Below are 23,979 nucleotides of genomic sequence, written 5' to 3'. Positions count from 1 at the left end.
CTCTCTCTCTTTCTTTCTCTCTAAACAAAAACAAAAAAAGCTTAACAGACACAAACCAATTACAATATGTAAATCTTGCTTGCATCCTGATGAAAGTAGAATAAATTATAAAATATTTATCAGGCAATGAGAGAAATTTCAACATTGACTAGATATTTGATGATTAAGGAATAATTTTAAAAATACTTTTGTTGTTCTAACAATGCTTTGGCTTTCATAAAGTTTACTTTTTTAATACTTAAATATTTAAAAAATTTTTAAAGTGAAAGATGTGGTACATATATACAATGGAATATTACTCGACCATCAGAAAGGATGAATACCTACCATTTACATCAACGTGGATGGAACTGGAGGGTATTATGCTGAGCAAAATAAGTCAATCAGAGAAAGATAATTATCATGTGGTTTCACCCATGTGTAGAATGTAAGAAACAGCGCAGAGGGTCATAGGGGTACGGAGGGAAAACTGAGTGGGAAGTCATCAGAGAGGGAGAAAAACCATGAGAGACTCTTAACTCTAGGAAACAAACTGAGGGTTGCTGGAGGGGAGATGGGTGGGGGGATGGGGTAACTGGGGGATGGGCACTAAGGAGGGCACATGGTGTGATGAGCGCTGGGTGTTCTATGCAACTGATAAATTATTGAACACTACATCTGAAGCTAATGATGTACTATATGTTGACTAACTGAATTTAGATAAAAAGAATAAAGGAATCTCTATATCTACATCATGGGGCTCAAACTCACAACCCCAAGATCAAGAGTCACATGCTCTACCAACTGAGCCAGGCGATTGCTCCAATACTTAGATATTTTTAGATGAAAAGATATCTAAGATTTGCTTCAAAATAATCCAAGGTTAGGGAGAGAAGTAAGTAGAATAAAGAAAAAAATGAGATTGGCCATGAGTTGGTAATTTTTTAATCTAGCTGATGGGTATGTTCATGAAGAATTGTTCGTTACTCATTTTACTTACGTGACATTTGAGCTTGTCCATTAGAAAATTACTAGCTATGAATTAAATAAATCTCAAATATAAAATTGTTTTCTTTTTTGCAGATGGCAAGAGCGAAGGTGAAAGATTTCACGACTTTGGAGATTATGCTCAGTGTTCTTCTGCTTATGGTGTTTATCATCACTATTCCTCTGTTTGTGCTTTCAGCTAAAGATTCTTTGGAATCAAAAGGTAACAAGGAACTCTGGCGTTCCCCCTCCATGTGTTGCTCTTACCAGAGCAGTAACTTCATAAATGGCAGGGACATGATGCTCTCCTGTCCACTGTTGTGAGTGTGTGTGTGTGTATGGGGGATGGAGGAGTTACCTGTGTGTTGATGAGCCCCTGACTGGAACTGTGACAGCTCACTAGGCAGTCACTGTAAGCCTAAGCCGCTACTTTTATTTCCCAGTTAGCACAGTGCAGGATTCCACAACTGGTCCTTGAAATAAATTTGCTGAGTTGAACTGAATAATTCTCATTTCATTAACACTATTATTAACCTTTGTTAACCAATTACCCCTTCTATGCAAGCCAATCGAATAAGTATGTAATCAAAGTATTTTAGGCCCAAATTCTAATTCTTTAAAAAGTAACAGCTACTTGAATTATTTAATTAAACAGTTATTGAACTTATTCTGAAAGAGGGGTTGGATTGTGCTGAGTTATCCCTGATTTCTTATCTGGTTCATCTAGGAACAGTTTCAATGAACCAAGCAATGAAGTGTCAGTCTGTGGCTAGAAGAAGACTTCTCTGCTCCCACTCCCTCTGTCCCAGCCCTGACAATTTCTACTTTCGTGGGGAGTTAGATCAAATAATCTCAAAGATTGTTAACTCTTAAAATTCCATGATTTTGAAGATAGAACTAAAACCCTTATGCAGAATGTGGCACAAATCTGAAGCTCTTTAATCCACCACTTTTGAATTGGAATAGAAATGAAAACTAATTAAAAGCCCCATTATTCTGTCTTAATGTCCTTACTACCTTATTGCAGAGTGACTTAAAGAAATCTCATTCCTTATTTTAAAATGCAATAAACGTGTTTTTTGTTTGACAAATTTAAAAATCTGAATCAAGGCCCTTCGGCAGATCCTAACTGCCAATTTTTAGATTGGTGGCCTTCCTTTACATTTTTGTCATATGAGACTTTATATTTACAGAATGTCATCACTCAGAAGTGTTCCTTGTTGAGGGAATGCCTGTTGATGGAACAATTGGAATTGAGGTTACTAAGATTAGGGTGGTAACATCCAAGAAAACATACACTGCACATGTTCTGTGTGCAGACATATGGTGAACCTGCTGGGGGTGAAAGTAAGGACCAGAGCAGTCTGCAAACTTTTCTGTAAAGGACCAGGTACTTAATACTTCAGATTTGGCCATACAGTCTCTGTCATAAGTAATTTATTTTGCTGTTGTAGCACAAAAGCCGCTGTAGATAATCCATTAAAAAGGGGATGTGGCCATGTTCCAGCAATCCTTTATTTAAAAGCAAGCTGTAGGGGCGCCTGGGTGGCACAGCGGTTAAGCGTCTGCCTTCGGCTCAGGGCGTGATCCCGGCGTTATGGGATCGAGCCCCACATCAGCCTCCTCCGCTATGAGCCTGCTTCTTCCTCTCCCACTCCCCCTGCTTGTGTTCCCTCTCTCGCTGGCTGTCTCTATCTCTGTGGAATGAATAAATAAATAAAATCTTTAAAAAAAAAAAAGCAAGCTGTGACCTGATTTGGCCCATGGGCTATAGTTTGCCGACCCCCTGGACCAGAGAAGGTAGCTTTGGTTCTTACCTCGGTGACCTTTGATCTAATGGTGGAGCCAAACTCCTTGGTCTTATATGAACCATCTCAAAGGGAAGAGTGTTGGTGGTAGAAGGAGATGATGCAGTATACACAGGGGTAAATACAGTCGGCAAGAACTAAACGAGGCTTTCTAAAGTGAATGTGTACATTTCAAGGACATCGGGTTATGCCCAACCAGTAGTGGAGTTCATGTACTTGGAGGTGTTGAGAACTGTGACAATCATGTTAAATGCTTGTGATATTAGATCTGTCTGATGGTTATTTTATGTTTGTTTTTGGGATTATCCCAGATCCTGGGACAAGTACCACCCCTGATTCGTCTGCGTGCCCAGTAGTAAATGAAGTGGAACGGATAAACTGCATCCCTGACCAGCCACCAACAAAGGTTTGAATTACGGATCTTGTTTTCATTTAAGAGCTTACGCTATTGGATAGCTTTTGTTGTTTTAATTTCTGTTGTTTAGTTTGTTTGTTTTCTGTTTGTAACTCCTGGAGAACTGTTTGCATTGCAACAATTGGTGGCTCAGGCAAATGAATCCTGTATCCATGCTTGTGTGACAGTGCAGCTTTGGGAGAGGAAGAGTGAGAAAATTCCCTTGGGTTGACAGATTAAATTAAATATGAATTTCAGATAAATCATGAATATGTTTTTAGCATAAGAATGTCCCATGCAAGACTTGGGACTTACTTCTACTAAAAATAGATTTATCTTTTATCTGTTATTGCCTCTGTTTCTTGCCTTTTCTCTGTCTCTCTTTCTCCTTTCATGATTCCCAAAGGCTATCTAGAATCGACAATGAAAAGTAATACAAATGCATAAAACATTATTTAAAATAAGGACAAAGTTTTAAGAGCCATGTTTTGGAAGGAAGAAGATAATAAATACCAGATTAAAAATAGCACAGACATTTGGGCATTTACTCTACTGCAGTATTTCTTCATCATCAGCTGAAGTCCAGCTGAATATTAAGATTGTAAAGTTCATTACACACACTATATCAGATCACCTGTTACACTGAGAATGAATGAAAACAAAATACAGCCTTCTGAATGAAGTCCACTGATATGAAATGACAGATCTGTGCCCGACACAGATAGGACGCTTGCTGCACGCGATACCTGGGCATGTAGCACGTTCACATTTATCTCTCTAGCCATCCTATCGTTAGTTGGCTGGAATAATCTCTGATGTTCTTGAGAGTTGCTGTTTTGGTTTGCCTGAAGGTCCTAACACCAAAAGACATTTTTTTTTTCTGTTTTTTTCTCTCGCGCTTCTGGAGCTACAAATCCCAAATTAAGATGTTGGCAGGGTTGCTTCCTTTTGAGGGCTCTCAGGAAGAAGCCGTTCATGCTTCTCTCCTAGCCTCTGGTGGTAGCCGCCAATCCTTGGCATTCCTTGGCTTGTAGCTGCATCACTCCAGTTTCTGTCTCTGTCTTCACATGGCCTCTCCCTGTGTGTGTGTCTGTGTTCACATTTCCCATTTGAATAAGCAAGGATACTTGGCATATTGGATTAAAGGCTTACCCTACTCCAGTGTGACCTCCTCTTAACTAATTACTTCTGCAACAGTCCTATTTCCAAATAAGATCACAATCTGAGGTATAAGGATTAGGACTTCAACGTGTCTTTTCCGAGGACATAATTCAGTCCAAGTCATAGAGAGGGGAACTGTGGAAAGTGGGAATAGTTATAGCTTGAGCCTTTGGTGTTGACTGACTGGGTGTAGATGCTGAGTCAATGAGAACCAATGCAGTCAAGAGAGAACAGATGAAATCAGCCGTAAGATGTGATGGACCGAGGTTGGGGGGAGTGGGAAGTTGAGGCAGAGAAGGGAACCAGAGCCAGATAAGTAGCTTGGCATATAGAAGATGCCTAAGGTTGGAGCAGAGTGATGGGATAAACCTAATCAGGAAGTCCAGATGCTGTGTTGAAGGCAAGAGAGAGATCCAATCTGATGGATAGTTAAGGATCAGGAAATCTCCTGGGCAGGAAACGCAGTGCCCTGACCAGCTGTTGTGGCACCGAAGGGCAGCGGCCTGGACCATAAGTCTGCTAAGGTCGGAAATAATTCCAGTTAGACCAACTTACCTTACCAAGACTATTGTAGTGTTCAATCCCCTTTATCTGGCTTCTTACCCTGACTGAAATGAACTTGACCTTCTCTTAGAATAGTGAAGAGAATTGCCTGCTGGGAGTAGGAAGAAACAAGACTGAACAGAAAGGGTGGATTTAAATTTTGGAAGACCTTGGAAGTCAGGTAGGGGAGGCTGGTTTCTGATGTGATACGTAGCAGCTAGGAGCAGCCATTTAAAGCTGAATGGAATCATGTACTGAGAAACAAAGAAAAGAGAACATCAAAACAGGGATAAAGGAAAAAGAAGATACCAGGGAGAAAGAAAAAACAGAGCACTCCAGTATGGGGCCAAATGTCAAAGTTCAGCATTTGGGGTGATAGGTTCAATTAAACTAAATATTTTTCTTCTCATAAATTCTTGTAGAGGACATAAGCCAAGTAAAAAAGTAACTGGCATCTGAAACAAAAAGTCCTAAGATATAAAAGAAATATGATGGGGACCACAGAGTGGAAGATAATGATTGTCAAAGAGAAGGTGGCCATATGGAATTAAAGATAAGGAGGATTTTGACACAGATGGGAGGAATGGAAGGTGAATTCAAAATAGAAGAGGTCTGTAAACAAAGTGATGGATGAGGAAATTGTGGGGCACACCCATGACATACCAAATGGTCCCATATGGCCAAGATATAGGGTGGGTGCCAGAGAGGAGATAATGCCTGAGACGGTAAGGTAAATTAGAGCTTGATGAGAGAGGACCATTTGTCGAAAGGAAAGGGAAGTTGTGGTCTAGATATGCTGAACCTAAGCAGGATGTTTGGCACACTGGGCTTGCGGCACGTTGATCCACACCCATTCACTTGGCCCGTCACAGTGTGCCAGGAACCTCGTTGCTTGGAAGCCCGGCTAGAAGACTAATGCATCCTAAGTCTGTTCACTCTCCTACAACACCCCATCTTGATATTGACTGTTGAACTTCAGATGTCATTACTGCCTCAATATTGTTTCTTTGGGGTTTTATCGTAAGACCTTTCATAAATTCTGTGACATCAAGATTATAGTTCAATAAATGAACTTTGTCTTTTCTTTTTTTATACGTTATACCAACTGAATTAATCTATGACCTTGGCATTTGTTCATTAGCCTGCTCCTCCTTAGCTCAGCCAGTGAGAAATGCTCTGGTAGTACTTCCGATGGCCTGTTTCTTCATAGAAGGTATATCTTGGGCATTTTGGTGCATGTTTTAAGTATCCTGGGTGCTATATGCTGCCCCAGACTGTTGTGGAGAGGCCAAGTCTCTGGATCATGATGTATTTATATAACGTACATGTTAAAAGGAGGTACATGGCTGTGTGGAGTAGGGGAGTGGGAGGAAATTATGAATATGATACCAGGCTAGTGCAATGTTCCAGTGTTGAGGCCATCGCCATACCGTTTTATTACTCCTATCTCTTTCTCTCCTGCAGGGTTACTTATAAAGAACCAACAGTATAACTTCCCCTTCAGATAATTCTTTCTTGTAGATAACTCCCAGTAATGGGAGGGAATCATAAATCGATCAGGCCATATGGAATACTCTTGGGAGACATCTTGGGAGAGCTCCAAGTGTCCCTGCCACGAGTCTCAGGAAAAAAAAGAATGACCCACTTATCAAAATCTCTAGCCCTTATTTTTAGCTCTGGGCTTGCAGCTGGTTGCAGGGCATCTCACTTCAGTGTCCCACGATCACCTCACCTGAACGCATCTCTCCTCATCAAATCTGCTTTCCCTCCTCCACCAGCAGATTCTGTTCGTACTTCTGTTTTGCTTCTCGTCTCGGTGGCAGAAACAGCGGAACTCTTGCCTGGCTCTTCCCTTCAAGCCCTTTGGCTACTATTTCATGTATTTTAAACATTTTCCTTAACAATGTTTCCCAGAATAAGCACTTCATTTCCCTTCTCACAGTGGTCACGCTGGCCCTTCCCCACCTCACACGTGGCTTACTCGCACAGACTCCCAGGGCCTCTTCTGAGTTCTGTGTCTCCCCGGCCTGTACCATTACACACAGGATTGAAACTGCTCTCTTGGACAGCCGACTTTCACCATACTGCTATGCAGCTTGACGACTTACAGACTTCATTACTGTTTACTGGGTCGAGTTCAAATACTCAGTCTGTCATCTTAGACCCTATTTAACCTTTGTGCCTCTCAAGCTGCACATAGACCATTCCCCCTGCAGATTTTAGAGACCGCTCTCTATACTTATCCAAACCTATCCATTCTGAAAGGGTGCATCACTTTCTATTTCCTCGTGAGGCCTTCTACCCACAATCCCAGCATTGAAAGATCGCACTGATGGCTAGAAGCAGAAAGATTTAGTCAATTCCAGATACCCAGCTCAGGAAAGAGCTGGTAGACAGTAATTTTAAACTCACTGATTGTCAGAATTAGAATGTATTGTGTGTTGGCTAACTGAACATAATAATAATAAAAAAAGAATGTATTATGTAAATAAGGGAGAGCAGGTTTACATGCTTAACATAAGCCTGCATGTCCTAACTAACTTGTAGAATGGGTAAGCTGAGAGCAGTTTACAGCAAGTCCTTTCTGTGGATAACAGTAGTACTAATGGTAATCTTTATGATGATATTCGAGAAGTTACCATATTTCTTATTCAGAAATGTTGTCATATTTTATAGCAGACATACTCGATAATTATCTATCTATTATTTACTTATTGGCTTGTGATATATCTTTGCAAATTCCACTTTCTCATCAATAAGTGTTTCATGGGTCAAGTTTTATGAATATCAGCAAGCAAACTGCATTTTGCGAAGATCATTATGAGTCCCCACCTTCAAAATTGCTCTGTGTTTACACAGCGTTAGTGAAGAGCCATTATATGGTGCTAGGAAGAGCAGTGAGCTGTCAGGTCCTGCATACAGACTTAAGCTTATGTTCTGTGCCTTAAACTGACAGTGTAGCCCTCGGCCAGCAGCGTGTTAGGGGAGCCCCAGTACCAGGTTTGAGTCCTGGCTTTGCTCCTGGAGAACTCTGTGACTTGATCACTGAGTCTTGTTTCCTTGCAGACTATCAGATCTTTGTCGGTGAAATGAGGCAGCGTGCTCAGGTAAATCTATTGAGCAAATGCCTGCCAAGCGTGAGCCAGGAGCTATGCTAAACTCTGTGCTTCCCACCATTTTAGAATAGTGACCTTGAAAGTACTGGCAGATGACATGTGATAATTGACATGATACATTTTTTTCCGAGGTCTCGTCTTGTGTTTTCCATTTGTTCTGTTTCGTTAGGTGCTACTCCCTACCCGTCCCTCACCCCATCCCCAGATCCTTGTCTTCTTTCCTTATTGTTTTGCATTGAGGATTTTTTCCCCGAGTTTTTAATACTGTATTGGAAGTGAAACATGCTGTATTATTTCAGCAATTACTCTTAAATTTAAATTCTCACATGAACTTAAAGGGACATTTGTGTCTTGGGTCTGATTCTTCTCTTTATGAGCCTTCAGTCCTATTCACATCATCATTTTGTACAGCGTTTCTCTCCGACGATTTTCCTATGTCTCACAACCTTTTTACTCTCCTGTTCATGTGCACCACACTTCTCTTTCCACTCCTCGTGACTGCTTCGGGCCACTGCAGGAACTGGTATTTTCAAGTTGGCCAGCAGAGACCATTCACTTTTCTGGCTGCCTTGGCCGCTCTTTGATCTTTGCCTCTTCCAGTTCAATGAAGAAATTCTTAAGCTCTGGGCAGCATGCAGAAACCATTCTGTTTAACACCCCTTTCAGCACCTTTCTGTTTGCCTCACGTACTGAGGTTTTATCCAGGTGGGCTTTGAAAGGAAGAAAACCAAAACCTGCTGATTGAAGTGGAGTTCACAGTGTAGCCTGATTCCCCAGCCACGTCGTCCGCAGATGGACACGGTTTTCCCATCCTTAAATTAGTATTCACATAAAAATAAGCATGTGATTAGATCCAATTGTTCATATACCTAAGCCATTTTTTTTTTGTCTTATCATTTGCAAAGCATGGCCATGTCCTCCTGAAAATGTGCTTAACAGAAACTACCCAGAGTATAGAAAAAATACAATGGATAGCAAGAGAACTAACTTTTGGTGCTTGCCTTCCCAAGAGCTAACTGAGTAACCTTCGGCAGGTCACTTCACCTTTGTGAACTTCTGCCCGTGTCAGGTTCTTCATCTGGAAAATATGTGGCAGGATGTAGTCGTTATTTATTGCTTTGTGACAGATTATCCCAAAACTTCACGGCTTAACACAACAAACATTATTGTCTGACGTTTTTATGGTCACCAATCTGGCTTTGATATAGCTGGATGCTTTTGGCTCAAAGTCTTCTAAAAAACTGCGTTTGAGGTGTCTGCTGGGACCGTGCATGATCCCTTTCAGGCTCTGTCAGCAGGACCGAGATCCTCCAGGATTGCTGGATGAGAGTCTCAGTTCCGGAAGGCCACTGGCCAGAGACTTCCCTTAGTCCCTTGCCATGTGCTCCAGTACAGCAAGGGAAAGAGAGCAAGCGAGACAGGAGGTGTAATCTTTCTGTAACTGAAGCAACATCCCATTAGTTTTGCTTTATTCTGTTTGTTACAAGTCACTAGGTCTAGTCCACATTCAAAAGGAAGAGGTTTCTTTGTAGTTTTTTGTAGTTAACCTGTTGCTCCTCCAAAATAAATTAGTTGATGTGAGAAAGGGATTGTATTCATTTTAGTGTCCACTCGATTCTGTCGTTTAATGGTGGTATAAAGTGGGCACTTTTCTTTCTTTTTTTTTTTTTAAAGATTTTATTTATTTATTTGACAGAGATAGAGACAGCCAGCAAGAGAGGGAACACAAGCAGGGGGAGTGGGAGAGGAAGAAGCAGGCTCATAGCTGAAGAGCCTGATGTGGGACTCGATCCCTTAACGCCGGGATCACGCCCTGAGCCGAAGGCAGACGCTTAACCGCTGTGCCACCCAGGCGCCCCTAGTGGGCACTTTTCTTAACTGAATATTAGAGTCTCCTTGGGTTTCGAGGAACAATTACTTTCTGCTTTGGGAAGTTGAGAGACTCTATGTACATATGTATGTATCTATCACATATATGTAACACACACATGATAGACATATTTAGAAGTCAAACCTGATTTGATTTCAAAGCTTCTGAATAAAGCCAAGTCCTTTTCTTTAAAAAAACAAACAAACCCTCGAACCAATATAAATGAAGCTGCACGTTTAGTTTTGAGTTACTGGTGATATAACTATATTGTAGTTTAGGATATTTAAATAAAGTTACCAGTTTTATTGTGATGGCAGATATGGGACTGCATTGCGGTCCCTAAATCATTATAAAATAACAATAACAGGGTAGGACATTGGGCAGAAAAAATAGTTTTCAGTACAAGCTGTGCATTGACTGGGATACAGCCCAATTTCTCTAAGTAGCATTATAAAATGAGGTCAGTGATACCACAAGCTCAAAATATATTTATAAATGATAATGTTCTACAAGTAAATGGAATTATTTGACTAATCTCTTATTTCAGGCCACATGTGATCAGCGTGGGTGCTGCTGGAGACCTCAGGGGACCATAAGTGTGCCCTGGTGCTACTATTCTACAAGTCATGGTTACCAGATGGAGGGTGACCTTGTAAAAACAAATGCAGGTAAGCCAGACAATGAGGTGGGAGCTCCCGACCCTCTGTTTGCTGCAGAGGAAAGCCTTAGCGGCCTGCAGAGTGTCACCCTGCGCAGCCACACTAACACCTGTGACAGAAGGTGGGCACTGCGCTTAGGCGAGTGCTAGGGTCTATTTTGGCATCAAGGAAAAAAAATCCTGTCTTGGGAGTTAGGACACATGGTCTATTTCTGGCTCTACTATATGTCCCTTGGTAACCTTGTACAAACATCGTGACGTCTTTGGTCCCCAACTTTCTAACTTTTAAAGAAAGGGACTTGAACTTAGTAACCTCTAAGACTACTTACAACTCTAATACAATGTGATTTTGATGATATAGAAACAATTCCAACTTCATAAACATTTTATGAAAGTGAGCTAGTCAATGTCAGTGTTCATGGACTAAATGTCTCCTCTTCTTTCTCCTATCCTAAAATGCAGAGGATAATAATGAACATTCTGGGAGATAACAGCGGGTGGCTGCTTTGGGGAAGCTGTTAGCATAAAGGAAGAAGTATGCTGCCCCTCCAAGGGTGTTGGCCTGACGGCCTTTTCTAATACAGTCTCAGTTCTCACCTGGCTTACATGGAACCTGCAAGATGGTATTAGTGTAATATGATCACCTGTAATATAACATGAAAATAACTGAGAAGGAATCATTCTTTTTATATATATATATATGAATATGTATGTGTTTATATATATATGAATATGTATGTGTATATATATACATATATATGAATATGTATGTGTATATATATGTATATGTATATATATATGTACATACATATGTATGTATATATGTATGTATATGTATGTGTATGTATATAGATGTATAATGATGTGTGTACACACACACACACACCGTTCCTTCTCAGTTATTTTCATGTGTAAAGGGTATGTGATTAACACAGAATGGCTGATGGACTGATAGAATGAGGATTAGGCCTTTCGGGGGACATTTCAAGCTGATTTTGTAAGCGAGAAGCATGGGTAAGGTAGTGACAGCGTCTAGTGTCACAATCTGGCCCAAGGTAGCATATGATGGGTAGACATCTATCTCTTCCCTTCTTTTGAGAAATAAAGGCTTTTCACAGCCCCTTTGACATAAATATGGCTACTTCTTGCGAGTTTACACAGCCAGCTATGTAAACCTTTTTCCCTCTACATACTAGGATTCACAGCCCAGTTGAAAAGATTGCCTTCTCCATCCCTATTTGGAAATGATGTCAACAATGTCCTTCTCACAGCAGAATACCAGACGTCCAATCGTTTCCATTTTAAGGTTGCGGTTTGTTTATTCTTTAAAAATCTTTTTGAAAAGTGCTCATTCTCTACCTGATGGCCTCAGTTACTACAAGATTGACAGTGTTGCTAACAGAGGCATTTTTCTCTACTGACGTTATTCTTACTTAGTACCTATATGTTGAAGGCGTCTGTAGCCTTCCTTCAGTGTGGTAACTTCCTGAATATAGATTATAGAGTCAACTGGTAAAATTTGGCTTTCATTTATTTGTCCCTGATACCATGTGAAATGTAGTCAGGAGGGAAAAGAAAAAGAATTGTCACAGCTGTGAAAGTTCTAGAGCTAGTCCATCTCTGCAGACTTACAGTGTCTATTTATACCAAAAGACTAACTTCTGCCCAAGCGTTCAGCATTTGAATTTGGTAGTATAATGGATACATCTACCTTGGACCTCATGCCGTTTGGATCAGTACCTGAGTTCAGTATCATGAGCACAGTCATTGGGAAGAACTTCTGGTGGGAGGGAGGTTTCTATTTTGGAAATGCTGAGGAGTTTTCATTTTGGCTTTCTTTCCCTTCGTGTCCCGGGCAGCTAACTGACCAGAGCAAGGACAGGTACGAAGTACCTCATGAGCACGTGCAACCCTTCGGAGGAGATGCTGCGTCTCCCTTGACTTACGACGTTACGGTCTCCAAACAGCCATTTAGCATCAGAGTGATCAGAAGAAGCAATAATCGTGTTCTGTACGTTTTGAAAACCTGTCTGGGGATCTGAGTAGGAAAGACATGGGGGAGGGAGGTCCACAAGCCTGAGGAAGGGGGCATGCATCGCAACAGTGCTCCTGAAGGTTGTGAGCCCACTGTTCCTGACCAGACTTTCCGAATGTGTACTTTCTTCTTCCTTCCTCTTTCTTCCTCCTCCTCCTGCTGCTTCTTTTGTTGTGGCGGTTATTACTAAGCATTTATTATAGACCAGGCACTGGGCTGGGTCCTTTTTTTTTTTTCCTTTTCTTTTTTATTACTGTGTGATCATTTTTTCCTCTTTATTTTTCCCTTTCCGCCATCCATCTAACCATGTATCCATCAGTAGCTATTTACAGAATATCTACTATAACACAAGAATAATATTTTGGCCATGTAGTAGGATGTCTAAGGGAAAAAGAAGTCCTGATCTCTTGGTGTCCTTGGGAAAACATCACAGGAGGGCAAAGGGGGCCAGTTAAACAGGGGATAGGAGTCATTAAAATATAAAGGACATTTTTCTAAAAGGTTGTGTGTGCCCTCTCCACTCTACTTGCCCACCTGTCCCTGCGTTTTGCATCGGAGTCTAGGTTGGACTCAGGCATCGGACCCCTCCTGTTTGCTGATCAGTTCCTGCAGCTCTCCACCCGACTGCCCAGCGCTAACGTGTATGGTCTGGGAGAACACGTGCACCAACAGTACCGGCATGATATGAATTGGAAGACCTGGTCCATGTTTGCCAGGGACACAACCCCCAATGGGGTAAGCTTTTGGGATGGGCCCCTCCTCACTGAAGGTCAGCCTTCTTGAAGATCACTCCTACAGTACAGAATGATAGTTAAGAGTGAGATTCTAGGGTGAGGCTGCTTACGTTTGAATTCTGGCACTGCCACTCACCAGTTGTGTGGTTCTGGGCGAGTTACCTCTATGCGTCTCCAGTTTCTCATCTATAGAACAGGAGGAATATACTTCCTTCATAGGGTTTTGAGGGGAATTAAAGGAATTTATCCTTACAGAGTCTCTACAAGAGTGTCTGCCACATAGAAAGTGCTAAATAAATGCCAACTACCCTTTGTTTTATTTTCCTTTTGAACTAACTAGTTGTGGAGAAAACATTACTAATATTGACTCTGCACAATTGGAGGGTTATAATCTCCATGTATTTTAGGTTGACCTTTATAAATCACCAACTCGTACCAGGTTTGTCAGCAAAATAGGATAAAATATCAGCTAAGAAGCTTGCTCATTCCCGTATGAATAATGTTTGGGGCAGTGAAAGAATAAAAGAAATAGAGTTTTGTTGTTATTGTTTTGTTTGATTTTGGTTTTGTTTTAGTTTTTATATTGCTTTGTGAAAATCCAAATCAGAGTTACTTTCTAGGCTCAGCAATATTACCTACAGTTCTTGTTCAGTCACTTTCCTGATTAAGTAGAACTAGTTTCTGGATAAAGGAGATCATTGGAATAATTTATTAAGTGATTCTTTTAATTATGATCTCTTTTTACCAAGAGAACCCTAAAAAATTAAGCATAATTGACTCCATTTAACAGGTGAGAAACTGAGGCTCAGAAATAGCCCAATGTTTAAAAAAGGTTTGAAGTAACAGAGATAGGATCTAACCCCTGGCCTCTGTAATGTAAAGCCCATGCTCCTTACTCTACCATGTATCTATCAGAAAGAGAAAAAGTGTTGAGTCAGAGAAGCTCATCCGGAAATTATTTAATAAGGAGCCCGAGACCTTTGCTATTCAAATGGGCATCACCACGTCAGAAATGTGGGCTCTTTCTTCCTTTGAATTAGAATCCGCATTTAAGTAAGACTCATATGTAATTTCTACGCACACCAAATTTTGAGAAATGCCCTTCTAGAGCAGGGATTTCAAACATGACTACTCATTGGAATCACCTGGAGAAATTTAACAAAATATCAATGCCTGCTTCCACCCCCAGGGATTCTGTTTTAATTGGACTGGGATGCAGCCCCAGATTGAGAACTGCTGTTCTAAAGTCTTAAAAGGTCAGCTCATGTTCTGAAGTCTAGACTTCAGAAAGACTAGAAGACCAAGATACCTTGAGCTCCCTCTAGTTGCAGATTAGAAAGATGTCAGGTTCATATTAAGTCTTGATAAAGCTTTTGAAAATGGGGTTAGGTTAAGTATCTTTGGGAGAAGAGATTTTTTGAACTACGGTTTCAAAATTCTTGTTCTCCCACATTTTAACAGGTATCACATTTCTACTGGATAAATGATCATAACTGACTCAATTCAATTAGAGAATACTTGATTGACATCAACCAAATCTAGACATGATATGTTGAAGATTTATCTGTGTCTTCTTTGACCATGAGTTCCCTGTCAGTTGCTCACATGATTAACAATGATTTCTTAAGTCATTTCTAGCCATTTGGGGTTTAGATTATTAGATGGTAAGTTTTTTATTTTTTAATTTTCTTTCTGCAGGATGGAACTAACTTGTATGGAACACAGACATTCTTCCTGTGTCTTGAAGATGCTAGCGGATTGTCTTTTGGAGTGTTTCTGATGAACAGCAATGCCATGGGTAAAAGACTAAAGGAATATTCATGAAAAAATGCATAAGAGCAGTTTTCAGCACTATGATAAAAGGAATGGAGCCCTTTAGGAATGGCCGAGCCATAGCTCAGGCACTTGCATGTTCTTTGATTGTCCCATCCCTGGTTCATTACCTGTTGTTACATGGTAGCCATGAGTAGGGCTTTCTCTCCTAGCTTATGATTTTCCTGAATCTGGTTACCTCTTTTGGAATATTTTCTATTGTAGAGTTAAAACAACTAAGTCTTTCCTATAATCTACTCAGAGGCAGTTTCTACCAATTTGTTCTTTTCCTTCTTTAGACTTTCATCCAGTTGAGGGGTTGATATAAACTCTGCTAGGAAACAGCCAAATGCCCTTGCCTCATGATGACAGTAGTGTAATGTAAAGCCTAACCAGGGCCTAACCAGGGAGCTGCAGCTGAGCAGTGAATATTTCATTCAGATAATCCAAAGGCAGCAAGGCAAAGTGGAGTGGCAAGGGTCATGCACTGCAAGATCAATTTGTTTTAGACCAAACAGTGTAACATCCTAGGATTCCAGAAAGTAGCTAGCTTCCCCATCTTTGAAGATTTAGACTGGATCAACGATTCTCTACTTTTTTTCTGCTTGCACTAGTAACAGTGGATCTCAGTGGCAGTGAATCAATCACCACAGGGGAAGAGGAGATGTACTAGAATCTCCCAGTGTTGACGGGATATTGATCCCTACCTCTTCTCAACTGAGAATCAGTGGACTGGATCAGAGCTGCTCAAAGCATGGCCCACGGATGGTCACAAACTGTTTCCGGTCTACAGTAAGATGAGGCTAGAAATGGAAAGTAAACATTGCTGTAGCATCCAAGTGCGTGCATGAACCCTTTTCTAGTAATTTGTTCTCACGTTATTTTGCAGAAAGTATCAGATTGCAAAGAATTGGACACTTAAAAAATAAATCTCTGATCCTTCACTGTAGATTGTTTGAGACTCACTCTAGGTAACCTGAAATGCTTCTTATATACTTAATAGTCTAAGAATCGACTGAGATAGTACAAGGATTGTACAGTTTGGGTGTTGGAAGGAACCAGAAAACAAGCTGAGTCAGGCTTAAAGAGAAAGGTCCCAGTATTTTAGATACATAACAACAACTGAGTTGTTCTTATGACCAAAGAGTACATTTCAGTAGATCTTGAAGCCTTTTATTCCTAAATGCAAACCAAGGCTATGGGGAGACTTCACCTCTGAGAATTGTGATTTGGGCTTAGAGAGATTTGGAGTTTATAATGTAATCTCTGACTTTTTTTTAGCTTAGCTCTTTCTTGATGTGAGATTCACTGAGGCTCGTACTTCAGTGTGTCTCATTGGGTTACATTCCTGCAACGATGATGGGGTATGGGGCGGGAGCAGTGAGTTCTGTAGTTGGGATGGTCAGAGAAGAAACACTGTTCTCTGCCCTTGACAGTCCAGTATTTGGGGGCCTGTGAGTCAAACTAAGAGATAGGTTAGCAAGAGAAAAGACAGGCTATTTACATGTGCAGCATGGGTACACAGTAGAGTGCTCAGCAAAGAGTAACTTCTCAGAGGGGTGGTTAGAATTTGGGGCTTATATTTCACCCTGATACACAAATGGGAGGGGGAAAAAGGGTACTTATGGGAAAACAAATGACTTTTTGGAAAGATAAAGGAGCCCTTTGGAGAACAGTTGAGGGATAGGATATTCTTGTGACAATGTCTGTTTGGGGGTGGTGGTTATGTTTTGTCTCAGAGAAGATTAGAGTTACTCCAGGGGTGGGAATTTATGACAACTGAGTTCTTCTGGGAAGCCCAGCTTTTTGTTGATAAGGGATTTCAGAAACTTAAATGTCTTCAGCTTAAAATAACTTCTGTGCGACAGTGACTTAGTCTAGACCCTTTCATGAAACTGATTGCTTTTTCATGAAACTGTGAGTCCTGACATGGGAGTGAGGACGCTCAAGTCACCAATTATCAAAATCGATCATAGAACAAATGCTTTGCCTCTCACGTGCTGTGATCATCAGAATGTGTCCCTTTGTATAGAAAATTTGAGGTGTTAGATTCACTTTCTTAATATTCAGATGATTGGTAATCCTCTGGTCTAGAACTTTGTAGTCATTACTCTAGAGTAAATTCTAATTTTAATTTTTTTTTCTCTTTTCAATCTTTCAAGAGGTTACCCTCCAGCCTGCCCCAGCCATCACTTACCGCACCATCGGGGGCGTTCTTGACTTCTATGTGTTTTTGGGAAACACTCCAGAGCAAGTTGTTCAAGAGTATCTAGAGGTAAACTTACAATATCATGATTACAACTGAGGAAATAAAAACTAAGGAGCACAAAGAAAAGTAAATTTAATGTGCAGATGCGAGGCACAAAGATCTGCTCGTATCAATCTGGTACTACAAATCGATCGCACCCTCAATGATTTATGAAGGGGCTAGGAAAATAGACTAACATTCCAGCATTCATGAAATGGTGTGTAGGAAATTGGAGTTGTCTTGTGCCCCCAAACCAATGCTTACAAAGTTTTGTTAAAAATCGAGTATTTTTGCTTTTATTTCGCATACTTCTTTCAGCTCATTGGAAGGCCAACCCTTCCCTCATACTGGACACTTGGATTTCACCTCAGTCGTTATGATTATGGAACACTAGGGAGCTTGAAGGAAGTCGTGGACAGAAACCGTGCAGCAGGGCTCCCTTACGTAAGTAGGGCTTTAAACCAACTCTGGAAATAAAGGAATTCCCTTGGGGAATAAGAACAACTGCTTATAATGTCTCCCCCTGAGTTATTTTTTAATATATATAATAAAAAGATTTTTATATATACAGAACGCTAGACTTCTTTGCTGCGCTGGCCATTCCTTTAAGGAACTAGTTCTTTTCAGTAGGAAAAGATACTTAGAGACCACAATTTTGGGGTTAGGAGACAATCTGTTTGTCTCTGTTTTTCTTTTTCTTTTTTTTTTTCTTTTTTTTTTTTTTTTTAAAGATTTTATTTATTTATTTATTTGACAGAGAGAGAGACAGCCAGCGAGAGAGGGAACACAAGCAGGGGGAGTAGGAGAGGAAGAAGCAGGCTCCGAGCAGAGGAGGCCGATGTGGGGCTCGAACCCAGAACGCTGGGATCACACCCTGAGCCGAAGGCAGACGCTTAACGACTGCGCCACCCAGGCGCCCCCCTGTCTCTGTTTTTCTTATAACATTTTATTAGTAAAATTTGCTTATGCTACTGTATTGACTACATTTATATAATGTGTTTTTACTTGACTTTTCAAAACATTTCTTTCCCTAGTTTAAGTGAGCAAAAAGCATATAGTACATACATATAATAATAGAATATTTTAACATTTTCAATGGCTAAATTTGAACATGTCTGTTCTTTCATGGAGAGTGAGGCTTTTCAAGAGGGGCAAAGGAAAAAGCCCAATAGTCTCTGGAATAATCCTCTTCTCTTCCCTACCCCTTTCCCTTGGAGGCAGACGCATAGGTCCTAGAGCAAGAGTCAGTTTCATTCTGGGTGCCACTATTTTCATACAGGTAAAATTAGGAAAAAATAAGTGCCAAAAAACTTGAGTTAGAAGAGAAACAACAAAAGAGAAGACACAGGGCAGTAAAATGAGGGGGATGTAGGACAGAGAGTCTCTTCTCCCCTTCTGTTTGTGGATGGGGTAGGATTTAGGTGTGGATATGGGTATTATTATTATTATTATTATTCTCAGTTAGCCAGCATGTAGTATATCAGTAGTTTTTGGTGTAGTGTTCAACGATTCGTTAGTTGCATATGATACCCAGTGCTCATGACAACATATGCCCTCCTTAAGACCCATCACCCGGTTACTCCATCCCCCCACACCCCTCCCTTCTGTTTTTGATAGCCTTAGTAATTTGTTGTGATTGTTGTGGTTTGTTTGTTAGATTGGTTTTGAGTGCTGGAGGGGCCCAGGTGACAAGGGGGTGATGCAGTTAACCTGATTCCAGGGGTGGGGTCAGGCCTTAGGGACACAGCGGGTCCTCTGTTTTTGAAATTACTATTGGAAAAGAAGCACTTAGATGCCAGGGACTGATCAAGAACCTGGTTTCGAGGCTGGCATGGAGTCAGTGTGTATGGTGCATAATAACAGTGATGATTTGATGGGGTCATTTGAACAGGGAAATTCTGGAGCCCTAAACTGTGACCTTTGGGTACGCTTTCAGGACGTTCAGCATGCCGATATTGATTATATGGATGAGAGGAAGGACTTCACTTATGACCCAGTCAATTTTAAAGGCTTCCCTGAGTTTGTTAAGGAGTTACACAGTAACAGTCAGAAATTGGTCATCATTGTGGTACGTGCCGTCCTCCTTTTCCCAGGGACCATCAGGTGCTTGCTCTTCCTTGGCTTTGCAGCCACCTCCCTGTCTTTCGCCCCCCACTTCCCAGTCTCCTTTCTGTGCCTTGAGCTTGAAGCTAGGTCCTTCACTGTATTTGTCCTCTTCTTAGGATCCAGCCATCTCCAACAACTCTTCCCCCAGCAACCCCTACGGCCCGTACGACAGGGGTTCCAGCATGAAGATATGGGTGAATGCTTCAGATGGGGTGACTCCACTCATTGGGGAGGTAACTGAATAGGGGACCTGGGGGCTGGTGGCAGGGCTGTGGCAGAGTGAGTGTATGTGTGTGTTTGTGTGTGTGTAGTTGTCTTGATACTTTTAGATGCCTTATATATGCTGGGGATACACTTGCCCCTGTGCCCTCATCCCCAGACCCCTACCAGCCATCTAGCTCTATATTCATTTAATTGACTTTGTTCAGTGCTTTTCTTTTTCTCCTGCAGGTCTGGCCTGGAAACACTGTGTTTCCTGATTTCACCAACCCCAGTTGTGCTGTTTGGTGGGCAAACGAATTCGAGCTATTCTACAACCAAGTAGAGTTTGATGGGATCTGGATTGTGAGTTCTTAATACTCTGAATATTCAGTGACAAATGTTCAGACTGTGTGTATCTATATCATTGAGTCAAGGAACATGGTGGGAAGAGGAGAAGAAAGCACATAGGGCAGTAACTCTGATAGTCCCTATCTTACTATTAAATAATCTTACTGAAACATGTAGCTTAGAATCTAAATCAGACCATTAGACCTGGAAGTAAACTCAGAAATTTGTTGTTTGTTTTTTTTTTTTCTGAATCTAGCTCTTCTTTTAAAAATGAATAAGCTGAATGATGTAAAAATCAGTCATATATGCCTTACATTGTCACAAAGTACACGGTTTGTTCAATCTCCAGTTCAGGGCTCTTTCCTTTGGACATGGTGGACAAATTGATCGGTCCCCAGGTGCATGACAAAACCATGGGGGTGGTAAAGACAAATGTCACCCATGATATCAAATGAAAACAAATGCAAAGCAGATATTCAGCAAAATTTAGGGAGCTCTAGAGTTGAACTTTTTTCTATTTTGAAGAGAAACGTAGAAAATTTGAACAATACAGAGAGCTAAAAAGATGAAAGCAAAAGCCCTCTAAAATGTTATCAACCAAAGACATCCACCGTCAACGTTTTGGTACACATGTTCCCAGACCCCTCACCCGCCCAGCTGCTGGCATGGGCTCGCCCTCTCACTCTCTCTATGTATGTATTTGTGTGTGTATATATATATATATTTTTTTTTTATATGTGTGTGCATTCATAGCTATATTTGGATATACAGAGAATGTATAAGTTGATATATATGGAATCATATAAATTGAGATCTTTTTTCACCTAATGTTTTTGAAAATTTTTCATTTCCCATGATTATAGACATACAGCATTTTGAAGGGATTTTAAGAACTTTCTCTGGGAAACCTTCAATGGATAGAAAAGACAGGAACATCTATTCCCCTCCACGTGCATGAGAACCTCTTTAAAGAAAAAAATATCTGGAATCATTTCTTTGATTCCTTAAAAAAAAGGAAAAAGGAGACAAACATCAGTACAACATAAGGGGGCATGTTACTTTTTCTTTGTGGTAGTTTTGCTCTTTGTCTTATAGGATATGAATGAACTCTCCAACTTCGTCGATGGTTCCGTTTCAGGATGTTCCACGAGCAATCTAAATTATCCCCCATTCACTCCTAGTAAGTCTTGGTGGTAGTATAATTAAAGTGGCAATGCGTATTTGGTGTTTTACATTCATAAGGATAGATATGAACTACCTGGCAAGGGAGTTTGTGTATAAACATATGTAGGGAGAGGAAAATGCGGGTAATATATACAGAAAATTAGGAAAGAAAATCAAAGCACTCCAAGCTTTCCTAAATGAGGCATAAATTCAAAGGGGACCACTAGTCTTTCCACCGACAGTCTAAGCTGTTTCTAGGGGAAGGTCCGGAGAACGTTCAGTGCAGAAGCCAGAGGCTAGTGGTTAGTTTGTATTACTCTCTAGTGTATATCCCCCAAGGTCAGGGCTTACTAGAAAGAGACCATATAACTGGGCTTGGTCTTCGGATGAGGGTAAAGTCTGGTGATATCAGAATGTGAAGAACAGACATGAAATGTAGGATGAAAAGAAGCCAGAACTCATGGCCTTGAAGGTCGAAGTCAGAGTCCGTGAATATGACGCTAGTGAGCTCTGATTGAACTTTGAGCAATACCATCTCTCAGGGTATGGCCCTGGAATCACAGCATTTATTGTAGTTTGAAGAAAGCAAGAGGCTCACAGATACATTTTATCTTGATAAAGATAAGAACGAGGTGCTAGCATTATAGCATCTTATGAAGACTTGTGGTCTGGTGAGAAGATAGGAATTGGGGCAGATGGGCCAGGGATTTGCATGGGAGGTGAAACAGTTCACACTTCATTCTTTTGGTCATGGAAGCTATTTATGTTATAGGATAGTCGAATGGTTTTGGAAATATTAATCTGGCATTAGTGTGCAGTATGAATTCGAAGATCAATAATCAGAAGTAAATAAGCCATTAAGAAGCTATTGGAGTAGTTAAGATGCAAAGGTAATTTGGATCTGAGTCAGAATGGTACAGTGGGAGCAGAAAAGAATAGAAGCGTGAGATAGATTGGGGAGGCAGCCTTTTTACTCTCTGATCAGTGGAGAGAAGGGGTGAACAATTAATTTACACTTTCATCCAATATTTCTATTCTCAGACCATGTGATTTGGCTCAGTTTGCAGAAGTCAGATTAAACCTCAAGTCTAACTGGGTCCTCTGGCTTCCAGGTGCCTGCCTTGAGTCACGTGAGCACCTGGGGTGGAATAGTGTGTATGGGGCAGCACAGCTTATTTATATATCAGAGAAGCTACTCCAAACGGATAGCCCTCTGACAGTGAGGAAGCTGTGTGATCATTTACCGGACGGCCCCAATCATCCCTGCCTAGAGTGCTGTCATTTCCGGTTCTGCCATTGGGTAGTCCGGGAGCAGGGAAGGTGCACCTGAGGCTGTCAATGACTGATTCCCTCTTTTGCCCCAGGAATCCTGGATGGGTACCTGTTCTGCAAGAGTCTCTGCATGGACGCAGTGCAGCACTGGGGCAAGCAGTATGACGTCCACAATCTGTACGGCTACTCCATGGCGATCGCCACGGCAGAGTAAGACTTCCCACATGATCAGATTATTGATCTTTGTTAGACGCCAGGTGCCAGCGTGTTATTTTTAAGAACTCTGCAGATAAATATGGTTATTATTACTGAGTGAATGAAGAAACTACCTGGCACATAGGGAAGAAGGAATCCGGTAAATATTTGTGGAATGTATAAAATGAGAGAATGGATGAATACATGAATGAATGGAAGGCTAGAAGAAATAAAGAGAAGTAACTTGATGAAGTGCAAACAGTTAATACCTTGTAAAAGCACCTTTTAAGTCATTTTTGCCTGAGTCTGAAATCCATGTATTTTCCTCTCTGCCGCACTGTATGGAGTATGGCTGTGGACTTCATGTGCCTCAGGGTTTTAGATACTGCTTGACATTCTGTCTCCCTCTCCCTCTGCCCCTCCCGCTAGTGCTCTCTCTCTCTCTCTCTCTCTCTCAAAATAAATAAATCCTTAAAAAAATCTAGATATATATTTATAGTTACTTATAAAAGTACACACATGTATATATAAATTTAAAATGTCTTTTTTTATTACAAAATTACACCCAAAGTGTCTCTACTTAAAAAGAATTTAAGCTCCAAAAGGCTGTTCATAAGTTCACTTTTCATGTATGTTTAAAATCACACAACATGAAAGATCAATGTATATACATCTATGTAAAATTAAATTTTCCATAAAAATTGTATACCTATAGTTACTAGCCTTTTCAAGGCTGCTTTAAAAAATCTTGGAAATTGTAGATTTAATGATTGCATAAAACACCTTAAAACAAAACAAAATAAAATGGAAGCATATTTAACGGTGCAATCTGCTTTCACAGCAACTCAAATCTGCTGGGAGGGCACTAAAAGACAATGATCCTTGGCATTGTCACTGTATCTGTGGGGCTGAGACATGCTGAGATCACACATTGACTCCTTAAGTCTCTCTCCCTTTCTAGAGCTGTCAAGACTGTGCTCCCAAATAAGAGAAGTTTCATTATAACCCGTTCTACCTTTGCGGGATCTGGCAAGTTTGCTGCCCACTGGTTAGGAGACAACGCAGCCACCTGGGATGATCTTCGGTGGTCTATCCCTGGCGTGCTGGAATTCAGCCTTTTTGGTATCCCAATGGTGAGTCCACATCCCTACCTCAATCCCCAGAAAGCCTCACTCTAGGAAATTCCCGTAGCATGAAGCCCACCTCTCCTACCCTTCCTGGCCCAGGGACTTCATGTCTTGAGAACAATGGTTTCATCTACATCAGTATGTCTCTGATACTATAACATTCTTTCCTGTACTGACTTATTAAGATAGTGCAACCTTGAGCTATTGTTGGAATATTTTTT

At 40.9% G+C, this 23,979-nt stretch overlaps 1 protein-coding gene across 1 annotated transcript in view; it reads left to right on the top strand.

The window, feature by feature from the left end:
• MGAM (maltase-glucoamylase) overlaps positions 1-23,979 on the top strand; it is a 232,736-nt gene that overhangs the window by 162,213 nt on the left and 46,544 nt on the right. Inside the window, exons 6-20 of the mRNA XM_008697325.2 lie at positions 1,063-1,189; positions 3,086-3,180; positions 10,406-10,526; positions 11,713-11,822; positions 12,376-12,527; positions 13,115-13,286; positions 14,984-15,083; positions 17,260-17,372; positions 17,664-17,789; positions 19,282-19,413; positions 19,568-19,684; positions 19,902-20,015; positions 21,096-21,180; positions 22,529-22,646; positions 23,593-23,764. Of these exons, the coding sequence (XP_008695547.1) occupies positions 1,063-1,189; positions 3,086-3,180; positions 10,406-10,526; positions 11,713-11,822; positions 12,376-12,527; positions 13,115-13,286; positions 14,984-15,083; positions 17,260-17,372; positions 17,664-17,789; positions 19,282-19,413; positions 19,568-19,684; positions 19,902-20,015; positions 21,096-21,180; positions 22,529-22,646; positions 23,593-23,764 (1,854 nt within the window). The remainder of the gene's footprint in view (positions 1-1,062; positions 1,190-3,085; positions 3,181-10,405; positions 10,527-11,712; positions 11,823-12,375; positions 12,528-13,114; positions 13,287-14,983; positions 15,084-17,259; positions 17,373-17,663; positions 17,790-19,281; positions 19,414-19,567; positions 19,685-19,901; positions 20,016-21,095; positions 21,181-22,528; positions 22,647-23,592; positions 23,765-23,979) is intronic.

Source organism: Ursus maritimus, unplaced genomic scaffold (assembly GCF_017311325.1).
Source record: "Ursus maritimus isolate PB19 unplaced genomic scaffold, ASM1731132v1 scaffold_3, whole genome shotgun sequence".
NCBI classification, from domain to species: Eukaryota; Metazoa; Chordata; class Mammalia; order Carnivora; family Ursidae; genus Ursus; species Ursus maritimus.
The sequence above is the reverse complement of the archived record's forward strand: the minus strand, read 5'-3'. Positions and strand labels throughout refer to the sequence as shown.